Below are 13,288 nucleotides of genomic sequence, written 5' to 3' on the forward strand. Positions count from 1 at the left end.
TGCCACGGGGAGTCTTCCCCCAACAAGTACCAAACATTCATGCTAGCTCGGAAGCTGGTGAGAGTTCAGTGCCGAGAACAGCAGGCAGTCCCCGGCAGAGCATTGTTGGCTATAAAGAAACCCAGCCACAGAGATCTTGTTGGAAAATAGCAACTTCCACAAAGCCTTTGAGTCAAGAGTGGCATCTAAGACCGGGTCCAAAATACTTCCCTGGGGAGTGCTCACACCCCACCCACTCTCACCATCATCCCTGGTAAGTGCTCACACTCCACCCACCATCATCCCTGGTGAGTGCTCACACCCCACCCACTCTCACCATCATCCCTGGTAAGTGCTCACACCCCACCCACCCTCATCCCTGGTGAGTACTCACAGCCCACCCACTCTCATCGTCATCCCTAGTGAGTGCTCACACCCTACCCACTCTCACGGTCATCCCTGGGGAGTGCTCACACCCCACCCACTCTCACCATCATCCCTGGTGAGTGCTCACACCCCACCCACTCTCATTGTCATCTCTGGTGAGTGCTCACACCTCACCCATTCTCATCGTCATCCCTGGTGAGTGCTCACACCCCACCCACTCTCATCGTCATCCCTGGTGAGTGCTCACACCTCACCCATTCTCACCGTCATCCCTGGTGAGTGCTCACACCCCACCCACTCTCATCGTCATCCCTGGTGAGTGCTCACACCCCACCCACTCTCATTGTCATCTCTGGTGAGTGTTCACACCCCACCCACTCTCACCGTCATCCCTGGTGAGTGCTCACACCCCACCCACTCTCATCATCATCCCTGGTGAGTGCTCACACCCCACCCACTCTCACCATCATCCCTGGTGAGTGCTCACACCCCACCCACTCTCACCGTCATCCCTGGTGAGTGCTCACACCTCACCCACTCTCACCGTCATCCCTGGTGAGTGCTCACACCCTACCCACTCTCACCGTCATCCCTGGTGAGTGCTCACACCCCACCCACTCTCACCGTCATCCCTGGTGAGTGCTCACACCTCACCCACTCTCACCGTCATCCCTGGTGAGTACTCACACCCTACCCACTCTCACCTTCATCCCTGGTGAGTGCTCACACCCCACCTACTCACACATAAGTACCTGCAGGCCATGCCACTGCATTGGTAAGAGCTAGAATGAGCCAACAGGCCAGGCAATATCAGTTCAGCTTGATGGCACAGGGGATTTGGGGAATGCTTCCTTGCAATTGAATAAGCAGAGACACAGATACTCTGGAACATCATGCTCTCTTAAACTCCAGGAAGATTTATATGTAAGCATCTCAAAACTTCTAGTATGTCTCGCCTTTTTTTTTTTAATCCCCATGGGGATTGGAGCTAGAGATTTCTATATGCTATGCAAAAATTATGTCTTAGCCCTAATTACACTGTGTGTGTGTGTGTGTGTGTGTGTGTGTGTGTGTGCATGTGTGCATGTGTGTGTGATGTGTGGCTCATGTGTGTGCAGGGACATGCGTGTCGTGGAAGGAGAGGTTGATGCTGAATGTATTCTTCGATCACTCTTTATTTTATATTATTTTATATATCGAGGCAGGGTTTCTCAGTTGAATCCAGAGCTCGATCCTCTAAGTCCAGTGAGGTAGCCTGCTCTAAGCTTCCCTGCCTATGCCTTCATGTTCTCCGATTACAGGCCAGCTGTGGTGTCCATCTGGAATTTACGTGGGTACTGGGGATCTGAACTCCCGTCCTCACACTTGTGTGATACACACTCTGCCCACTGAGTCAACATCCCCAGCCCCATATTAAAGTTACAATGCCCATGGCTCTTCTTATGGAGAAATGTTTAAGATGACAAGGAAGTTTACTGTCCTGGGAAGGGAAGGAGGGTGGGGGAGGGTCATGTCATGGTTGGGAATCATTCATGCACAGAATGCCATGTTTGAGGGATATATCTCTCTTCCATTCGTTTAGGCAGGAATTTGGTTTGCACCAAATTAGAAATCCCCCACCCCCACCCCATTCCATAGCAGAACGTAAGAAAGCAAGACGGGTTTTCCTCTTCTGATTCCTCTGGCCAGTCATTCTCAAAGTTGAGACCCCTTGTGGGGTGGGGGTTACATATCAACTATCCCACATATCAGATATTTACAACACAGTTCACAACAGTAGCAAAATTATCGTTATGATGTAATTTTATGGTTGGGGGTCAGCACAGCATGAGGAACTGTATTAAAGGGTTGTAGCATTAGGAAGGTTAAGAACCATTGATCTAGTAATGCTTCCTTCACATCCACGTTGTTTCCTGACAGGACTGAAGGCACATAACTCTAGATAACACTGAACAGGTAGTAGTGAGGAGTTCCCTTCCCCCCATTTATTGACGTTAAGCCAGAAGCCCGGGGCACAGAAAGAAAGCTGTCTAATATGCTATCCCCATCTCAAATTAGCCGCTGATGTTCATCTGGACTCTGATGCTTGTCTCCCTGTGATCTGACCATGGTTTGAATGCCCAATGTCCCCTATGGGCTCATGTGTTAAAATAACGGATCCTCAGAAAGCGGCGCTGTCTGGGAAGGCTGTGGAATCTTTAGGAGCCTTCACTTAAGGAAGTGGGTCAGGCCTTGAAGCTTTAGGGTCCTATACTACTTCCTGTCCACATTCAGCTTCCTGTACCTTTAAGATCTGAGGGGTGGAGTCACGGTCGCGTAAGCCTCCTTCCACAATGTAGCTGCCCTCGGCCATGACTTCTCTGTTAGGTTGTATTCCCTCCAACTTAAATGAACTCTTCCTCCCTGTAGCTGCCCTTTTCCAGGCAGTTGGTCACAGATATAAGAAGACCTATTGTCCGTCTATCTGAACTTCCTATGGCAGTGGCTCTCAGCCTTCCTGAGGCTGCGGCCCTGTAATACCGTTCCTCATGTTGTAGTGATCCACGACAGTTATTTCATCGCTACTCCATAAGTGTGATTTTGCTACTGTTGTGAATCGTAATGTAAGCATCATCCGCAATGCAGACGGTCTTGCGCAATCCTAGTAAGGGGGAGTGGGGAAGATCCGAAGGGGTCACGACCCACAGATTGAGAACCACTGCCCTATGTGTTTGCCTCTGATGCAAGATGAGAAACGATTTGTTCTTTTTGTGAGGAAAGACTACCAACAGAGACAGAAATAATGTCATCTTCAATCAACTCAAGTTCCAAAGGTCCCAATGGTCACTTACTGGTTGAGTGAATCAATGTCACTAATAGTCAATAAGACAGTAAATCGAAGTGTGACCAGAATAGAGCTGGTCTGTCAGGCTAGGTTCAGAGACGTGGAGATAAAGACTTTTGGAAGTGGGGACTGGTTACAAGGCAGGGACCCTGCTTATGAGGCTTGGTTAAACAGACAACACTGGGTTTTGAATAGACTTCCTCTGGTTCAGATCTAAAAACACATGAACCTGGAAAAACGAAAGTCTTTGTATATTTTTCTTTTCTTTCTTTTTGTTAAGATGTATGTATGTATATATGTATGTATGTATGTATGTATGTATGTATGTATTTATTTATTTATTATGAGTACACTGTAGCTGTCTTCAGACACACCAGAAGAGGTCATCGGATCCCATTACAGATGGTTGTGAGCCACCATGTGGGTGCTGGGATTTGAACTCAGGACCTCTGGAAGAGCTACCAGTGCTCTCAAGCACTAAACCATCTCTCCAGTCCTTCTCTGTTTTTCTTAACTGTGACTTGTACTTTATTTGGTCAACTTCAGGTTCTTCCTCCCACCCCCATACAATCTATTCTGATCGTGGTTTCCCCTCCCCCGACTTTTCCCAGATCCTCCCCACCTTTCCAACTGCATGCCTTCTTCTTCACTCTCTTCAGAAAACAGGCAAACAAACAACAAAGAAGCAAGCAAACCAAAATAATTGGAAAGAAAGAAAGAAGGAAGGAAGGAAAGTAAGCCAGAAAGCAAAGCAAACAAGAAACAGGCAAACACAAACCCCCATAAAAACACAAAATTGGAAACCAGAATACGCAAGCAAAAGACCAGGAAGACCAAAAAGTGCCTGGAGAAATTGATGAGCTAAAAAGTCTATGAAATACCATTGAGTTCATTTTGTCTTGGCCATCAACTGCCCGACATGCGGTCTGCCCTTCCCTGTGGTTAATACGTTTGGGGAGACTCTATTGGAGATCTTTTTTTTTTTTTTTTGGCGGGAGCTCCTGTCCACTCTTCCTCTCAGCACCGGGACCCTGTCTGGCCTGAATCTGTATGAGCCCTGTGCACGCTGCCACGGTCTCTGCGCGTTCATACGTGTGTCGGTTTTGCAGAGTCGGGAAGATGCTGTCTCTTGAATGTGATCTTAATATGAATTGGGGCTCTGTGATATACTCATCCTGACGGGATTTCAGGCTGACACGGTGGACAAAGACCTTGGTCACTGGAGGGTGTATTGTTCTTTTAACTTTAGATGACAAAATTCTAGTGGCCGACTTGCCTACCCCTAGTCAAGAGGCTCACACACGGTCTGCTATACTTCATAAACAGCCATTTAGATGCGTACCGTATACATTGGAATGACGATTACTTCCCAAGAGACAATAACAAAGCAGAGAAATAAAATAGCACTTCTCCATAGGCCAGGGGCCAGGTGTGGGTTTCTACCTCTGGGAGAGTCACACAGGCCCGGGCCGGGGAGGTTCACTTACCCTGGTCTTGGCGTCGATCTTCGCACCCCGGTCGAGCAACAGCTTTACCATATTTGCGTTTCCCCGTTTCGAGGCAACATGCAAAGGAGTGATGTCATTCTGCAGAGGAAGCAGAGACGAGGTCACAGGCTTGACACACACAGCCTAAGCAGGACACTGTTCCCCGGCCTCTCCCACACTAGCCTTGTTCCACTCCCCATTTCCCCCTTTCAAGGTATAGATGTCACACATTTCAACTTCTCTCTAACAGCATCCTCCAAAACCAGACTCAGGAATTCCAAGAGAGGCAGTCTATTAGATGAGGTCCGGCTTTATTTTATTGCTGCTGGTGACTGACTACCCAAATCTTATTTGTTTTCTTCTATTATATTTCAGTTTTTGTTTTCATTGAGACAGCAATGACTATGTGGCATGGGCTAGTCTCAAACTCACAAAGCTATGTCTGCCTTAGAAAGCTAGGTGCTGGGATCAAAGACACGCGGCACATGCCGGATGGTCCAAATCTTACATTTTCTTTTCGTAAAGATTTATTTTATTTTATGCATAGGAGTACTCTATCTGCATTGCCAGAAGAGGGCGCCAGATCCCATTACAGATGGTTGTGAGCCACCCACCATGTGGTTGCTGGGATTTGAACTCAAGACCTCTGGAAGAGCAGTCAGTGCTCATAACCACTGAGCCATCTCTCCAGCCCCAAATCTTGTATTCTTAATTCAACGTGTTGCGTTTGTTTGCTCGCTTGCACTGCTGAGCATGGAATGGTTAATGAAAGGGCTCACCGAAGACTGAGCTGAAGGAGTGTCCTGGGACCCAGAGTTCCTCCTGGACTCAGCAGGAGTCTTGGGTTGTAAATGAAAGACTGTATTCACTGAGGTGGAGAATCCAGATCCTTGCCTTTCATGCTGGTGCCTACATGTGTCTGAAAGCATCATTAGAGAGTCCACTGCCCCTGCACTGACTTCTGCTTCGAAACCACCAAGGAAGCATAAGTAGACACTGCAAACAATCCCCGATGTTGGTTTCTTATTCCTGGGTGCCACAGCATGAGTTTATGTCTCATTGCTCACAAAGAGATTTGGTGAGGTCACATGTTAATCGGTCTCAGGGCAATCATACATGCAGAGTTTGAGAGCCCATGCAAAGACTACCAGGTACTGACCACTTCCTGCTCTTGAGGAACTGGACTGATCCCTCTTGGCTTGGGTGGTGATGTGGACTCACTCCAGTCCCTGAACTCTTAGTGTTGCAGTCAGTTTTCACAGTGTTTTACAACATGCCTTGCAGTCTTTACAAGCAGAAATGGCTGACAGAATCGGGATTTAATTTCTTTACATCTTTTATATTTTTATTTTCTCTTTTAAAAAAATCCAGTTTTTGATGATTCCAAGCACATTCACACACACATACATGTACATATGCATGCACACATGTGCATATATACACATGTACACATACATAGACATATATACGTACATGCACACAGGCATATACATGTGTACGTACACATGCAAAATACATGCATATACACATATGTACACACATGCATGCACATGTGTACATAAATGCACACATACACGCATATATACATATGCACACATGCATATTCACATATGCACACACATATACACACATACAAACATATACACATACACACATACATGTACACATACATACATACACATTTACACATATATACATACATACATACACACATACACATGCATATTCACATATGCACACACATATACACACATACAAACACATACACATACACACATACAAACATATACACATACACACATACATGTACAATACATACATACACATTTACACATATATACATACATACATACACACATACACACATACACACATACACACAACATGCACACATATATGAACATGTACACATTTTGATCATACCCATCATTTCTCCACCCTACTCCCAGTGAACCCTTCTTCCTAACAAGGCCCCCTTCTACTTCCGTGTCTTTTTTGGTAACTGCTGTATTTAGGGTTTCTTGCATGAACTAACATGGCTGGAGGGTTCCTGAAATGACTAACTTTAAACACAAAAAAGTTAGAACATCCTATAATAAAAAATTCTGAACACAAAGACTGAGGTAAGACCTATAGTACATTCCAGATCCTCCGTATCCAGGTTCAATAAATATCAGCCTTGGAGCTGGGCACAGACAGAGCCTGCTTTGCACACGCAGGGCCCCTAGTTCAAGTCACAGTTCCTGCTCCACACTAATCAACCTTTGGCTTCTACTGCATGGTGTCCCCTTGCTGCAAGAACCAAGAAGAGATAGGGAATCCAATAAATAGCTCAATGAAATCATCTTTAATGGAGAAAGAGTCTTTCAAGATGGGGGGTCTTGCTAAGTAGGGCAGGGAGAGGAGAGAGGCAGGGAGAGGATATATATATATATAGACAGAGACAGAGACAGAGACAGAGACAGATGTCGGCACTATTCTTATGAATAAAGCGGTGGCAATAAAACCACAATGTCTAAGCCTCCACCTGTGCTCAAACTCTTACAGTTTCTTTCTGAGCGTCTGGGTTCATCTCGATGCTTCATTTGTTCCCAGATCCTTCACAAGCCTTCCACTCCCCAAAGCTCACCATACTACCGTTTCCTCTCTGTTTATTCCTTCATTGAAGAAATTCAATACTTAATAAAAATTGCCACCACCTTTATCTGGCTGACTGCATTTTCATGGGAGTGTTGTCTAACATGAACTTTGCTCCATATTGTCAGTAAATGTATATGCTTGAACTAAATTATTATCTCTTATCTATCTATCTATCTATCTATCTATCTATCTATCTATCTATCTATCTATCCATCCATCCATCATCTAGCTATCTTTATGTGTACGTGTATGTGTACCTTTGTGAATATGTGACACATGTGTGAACAGTTGCCCTTGGAGGCCAGAAGGATGAGTTGGATCCCTGGAGCTGGAGTTCTGGTGGTTGTGAACGTCTTGCTGTGGGCGCTGAGAGCTAAACTTGGTCCTTTCAAAGAGCAGCAAGCACTGTTAACCATGGAGCCATCTCTCCATTCCCTTGAACTTAAAAAAAAACAAAACAAAAGCAAGCAAACACCCCATAGCTATACATTATTCCCTTACAAATGGGAAGACTGTAAAACCCCTTTCTCTCATTATTCCTGGGAGCTAAAAAATAAATTAAGGTTTGCTCTCATAATCATTAATAATTAAAGAGTAATGGATTATATCTATTACTCTTAGATAGCAAAGTATAAAACAGTGATTCATTTATTAAATAAAAGAAGAATAAAACCTGCTTGGGGAAAAACAATTTGTTGTGGTGGTACTGGTAGAGATTGCTGACAACCAAGGAACTGTGTTACAAGAACTGGATAAATCAAATCCTCCCCTCAGGGCTCCGAGAACTCTGCAGATGAGAGGTGGAAAAAGCCGGAAGGGACGCAGGTCACCAAGAAGGCCTTTTAAATGGGGCAGGATCCACTCACGTATGAACTCACAGAGACTGAGGGAGCATGCTCAGGGAGGGCCTCACGGGTCTGTGCTAGATGGGAGTCCTACGGTTGGGAGGAGAGGAGGACACCCCCCCCCCCCCCATTCCTAACCCAGAAGCTACCATCAGTTGATAACCACTGGCAAAGGAAAAATTAGTTTTCTTCAAGGGAGTCTCCCTGGGGAAACAAACTGCTCCTAAGGGTAGGCTGTGTGCCCAGCAGTAGGCAGCCAGCACAAATGAACTCTGTGGGGACTTCGAAGGTTCCTTGTCGCGTAATGCCATCAGCCCACGTTGGTTATTTTATTTTATATTATTTCAAACGTCTCAGGCCCTTTGTGTATATATTATGGCCTCCAGTTTTATGTTTTGTGGGATTCCTGTGTGTGTGCATGTGTGTGTGTGTCTCTGTGTCTATACGTGTTCCTAATTCCTATGTGTGTGTGCACATGTGTGTGTCTCTGCATCTATACATGTTCCTGATTCATGTGTGTGCATGTGTGTCTCTGCATCTATAGGTGTTCCTGATTCCCGTGTGTGTACATGTGTGTGACTCCGCATGTATGTCTCTCTGCATCTATATATGCTCCTGATTCATGTGTGTGCACGTTTCTGCATCTATATGTGTTCCTGATTCCTGTATGTGCATGTGTGTTTCTGTATCTATATGTGTTCCCGATTCCTGTGTGTGCACATGTGTGTGTCTCTGCATCTACATGCGTTCCTCCTGACATTTCCTTTGACTTTTATAAAACTTTTCTGTTTGTTTGCTTTTCCCTATTCCAACTTGTTTTTTTTTTTGTTTTATCTTGTTTTATTGTTATTCTCCACATGCCTGTTTGTTTTTTAAGGAGAGGCAGAAAGAACGTGCATCCTGGTAGGAGGGGAAGTGGGGAGGAACTGGGGGAGGGAAAATTATAATTAGAATACATTTTATGAAAAAAATCTATTTTCAATAAATGGAAAAATTGTGGGTAAAACTAATGCCTATAGGTGCATGTGTGCATGCACGTGTGCATGCGTGTGTGTGTATGCATGTATGCGCATATGTGCATGTGTGTGCGCGTGCATGCGTGTGTGTGTGCACGCCTGTGTATGTGTATATGTGCGTGCATGCGTGCGTACGTGTGTCTGTTTGTGTATGATATAAATCCCAGGGCTTTATGAATGCTGGGCAAGCAATCTATTACTGAGCTGCATTCCCAGTCCCCTAGTAAACATTCTGTGCACAAAGCCAGATGGCAGAATCTTGTACTTTGTAGGCCACACGACCCCTGGGGTACCTGCTCACCTCTGCCACTGTAGCACGAAGCAGCCACACATGGTCCACAAGCAAGAATGGCTATTCTGTGGGCCGTCAAGTGCTGGGTTCTGCTTTAGGTCTGCCAGTTTCTGATCGAAGGCTTCAGCTGGGAGGGCCGGGTTGTGAATCCGGTGACAAGCTCAGAGTGGGCTTTGTTTGGTCTAGGCTGGGATTGACAGCAGTGGGAGGGGCAGAATGTGCTGTGATGACTTGAGGTTCCTCTGATTGGTCTGCTCTGAGTCCAGGCAGCTGCACTGTGTGGGCAAATCTAGTATTGAGCCAGCAGGGGGAGCACTGAGCTAGGGAGAACCCAGGAAGCAGTTCATCTGAGCTTGGTGAACCCTGGCTTAGGCCTTGGGCTTCCGTTCCTGTGCTATCCCTGTGCTATCGCTATAGGTCCTTAAGGAGAGGGATTTTCCAGGGTTGAGGCCTTCCTTAACCCTTGTCACACAGGCCACTTGGCAGGGTGAAGACCCGCAGTATCTTCTTCCTCTGTTTTCTTGTGCATTCTGTTCTCTTCCGCATAAACAAGTTAGATGGCCCAAGGGGATTTGAAGCCTAAGCCCTAGACTTCCCTTCGAGGAAGGCTCTGCATTTCTAAATCTCTTAGAAAGTATTATAAAAGGAACTGAGGAGAGAGCTCAGGTGGTAAAGGGCTTGTTGTGCATGCTGGGTGCACTGTCTTTCACATTTATAATCCCCGGCACTGGGGAGGCAGAGGCAGACGGACCTCTGGGGTTTGCTGGCCAGATGAGCTAGCTGTCTTAGGGCTGTATTGCTGTGAACAGACATTTAATTGGGGCTGGCTTACAGGTTCAGAGGTTCAGTCCATTATCATCAAGGTAGGAGCATGGTAGCATTCAGGCAGGCCTGGTGCGGGAGGAGCTGAGAGTTCTACATCTCCATCTGAAGGCTGCCAGAACACTAACTTCCAGGCAGCTAGGGTGAGGGTCTTAAAGCCCAAACCCACAGTGACACACCTCCTCCAACAGCCACACCCCCTCTAACAAGGCCACACCTCCTCCAACAAGGCCACACCCCCTCTAACAAGGCCACACCTCCTCCAACAAGGCCACACCCGCTCCAACCCCGCTATACTTCCCACTCCTTTATACTAAGCCTAATTTGCAATTCCCAGATCTTAGTGAGAAACTCAGACTCCAACAAGTAAGGTGAATAGTTTCTGTGGAGCGACACTTGAGGTTGACCTCTGGCCTCGATATGTACAGCATGCACATACATTGCACGTACGCATACGTGGACATGCAATAAATGTGCACGTGCCCATGCGAGTGTGTGTGCACGCATACACAAATACAGCTTGCAGATCTATAGCTCCATTTTTATCCTTGCAACAATCCGACGGATGGCACAAAAATAACTCCATCTACTAAAATGAGACATAGAACTGTTCTGTAATTTGCCAATTGAGAAAGAGTTCATTGGTGGCAGGGTTGGGAGGACAACTCTACCCGCAGACCCTCTTAAACTGCTATTCTGAGGTGGGGATCAGAATACTTCTGTCTAAAGACTCTGCTTCTCAAGTGTTAAATTGACCTTCATACTGATAGGCCCTAGGTCCCTTCCCTACATCCCATAATAGCTGGTCCTGAGAACTGGGAGCAAATCAAGACAGAAGGAGGTCCTGTGGAGGAATCGATAGATTTTTGCATATTGATTCTTCAGTTAGAAGGTCTGTTGCCTTCCCCACGCACAGAACCAGAACTGGGTTTCTATTGTGAAGCGGACAGCAGCAGATTGAAAAAGGCATAGAGACTGGAAGCTTTGTTTCTCAGAGCCCCTGCTTCCTACTGGGATTGTGTCAGTTGGTACGAGCTTGCTGGGATTCAAGATGGCGTGAGGAGCCTTCGACTCCGCGGTTGCAGATAGGAGGGAGGGTTTGGATGCTGTGGTGGAAAAGCCTCCAAATGTACCAGCCCTGAGGCCAGACATACTCCTTACCAGAGCCTGCGCCAGCACGGAAGCCCCCTGGGCGGAGCCTAGCTCAGAGCGACAAGCAGCAGCAGCCAATAGCATGAGAGAATTCTGCTGGACTGCTGGCATCTAGAGAGGGATGAAGGGGAAGGCTGACCACAAGTGGGGTGTTTCTGAGTCTAGGAAAAGTCTCCATTGGAGGAATCTGAAGACTAGGAAGCGAAAGCTTTGCTGGGTTCCTCCCTGATGCCCAGGTTCTGTCTCTCACAACCACTCTTAACCTCTGTGTCCTCTGTCCAGCCCCACTGTTCAACATTCTTAGCCAGCAGGGAAAACACAAACTGCTTTAGGACCCTATCTCAGAATGGGTATCTTTGCTAAACGAATGGCACGGAATGCTGGTGCGATGTGGGGAAAGAGGAACCCTTATGTACCTCTGGAGGGAGTGTAAGCTTGTTTATCAATTATGGAAAATGGTTTGGAGGTTTCTCAAAAATCAGAGACCAGAACTACCAAATGGTCCTGGTGCACCCATCAGGATTCAGAACAATGGACTGAAGTCAAAGCGCTACAAGACACTTGCACATCCTGCACATAGCTGCCCTCGCAACAGCCTTGTTGGAGAGTCCGCTAGGTATTCATAGCAGATGCATAGCTTCAGGAAACAAGGTGTGTGCACGATGACATTTTTCTGTCTGTGGAGTATGTGCTTGTTCATCTCTGTGGATTCGAGAGTGTTTGTGCGCACATATGTGTGTGTGTGTGCATGTGTGTATATGTATGTATGTATGTATGTGTGTGTATATGTGTATATGCATGTGTGTATGTGTGTATATGTGTGTATGCATATGTGAATGTGTATGTATGTGTGTATGCATGTATATGTGTGTGCATGTGTATGTGTGTGTATGTGTGTAGTGTGTATAGTGTATGTGTATGTGTGTGTGTGTGTGTGTGTGTGTTAAAGTATGGAACTCAGACGTCGGTCCTATCTCTTCTGCCTTGTTTGAGATAGCTCCCCTACCCCTACTCCCACCCCTACCATGTGAGCTCACAGGCTACCTGTGAACTTCTGAGGAGGAGTCTCCTGTTTCTCCCACCTCCCTGTAGGGATACACTTAGATGAGAGATTCATATGTGACTGTGCTTGGCTCTTATGTGGGTACTGAGGAGCTGAACTTTTGCTCAGTAACCCACCTCCCCAGCCCTCAGTGGAATCTTACACAGTAGTAAAGAAAAATAAACTCATGGCAATTTCACAAAAATGGATGCAACCTGCAAACCAAAAGATGGACAGTCGGAGAGATGGACACCTCATGCTTTCCTGTGCCCAGAACCTAAATTTAAAAGTGTGTGTGCTCATGGGGATGTGCATGTAGATCAGGAACTCAGGAAGGGCATCCTCAAGGGGTGCAGGGGATCTTAATAGATGTGGAGAATTGAGGTTGTTGTGGCGCATGAGCAAAAATAAAGAAGTGAGGACTGAGAGGGAACCAGCCTGAGGGAGAGAGAACGCATGGGAGGGATGGAAGGGAGCAAAGGAAGACAGAGCATACTTTGTATAGAACTTAAACAATTAATTACAAGAGACTGATGGGATTTCAGCCAAGAGATGGCGTTCTCAAGAGAGCCTAACAAAATGCTTGATAACATATATAGTAAACAGTATATTATATAATCCTATATACTATATATAAATGTATTATCTATTATAGCATATGTATATATACTATATACTATATATGCTATATGTAGTGTATATTTTCTATATCATATAATATGTAGTATGTATTATATGTTGTGAAAAATGTACTATATATACTGTATGCCATATAATATAATATTTACTAATATGATATGAG

General features: G+C 45.8%; 1 protein-coding gene across 49 annotated transcripts in view; it reads right to left on the bottom strand.

Annotated features, from left to right (window-relative positions):
- Ank3 (ankyrin 3) overlaps positions 1-13,288 on the bottom strand; it is a 624,211-nt gene that overhangs the window by 172,998 nt on the left and 437,925 nt on the right. For all 49 annotated transcript variants that reach the window (XM_087597726.1, XM_087597706.1, XM_087597744.1 and 46 more), the window contains 1 exon segment: positions 4,678-4,776. In XM_087597726.1, the coding sequence (XP_087453852.1) occupies positions 4,678-4,776 (99 nt within the window).

Source organism: Rattus norvegicus, chromosome 20, assembly GCF_021556685.1.
Source record: "Rattus norvegicus strain SHRSP/BbbUtx chromosome 20, alternate assembly SHRSP_T2T, whole genome shotgun sequence".
Lineage (NCBI taxonomy): Eukaryota > Metazoa > Chordata > Mammalia > Rodentia > Muridae > Rattus > Rattus norvegicus.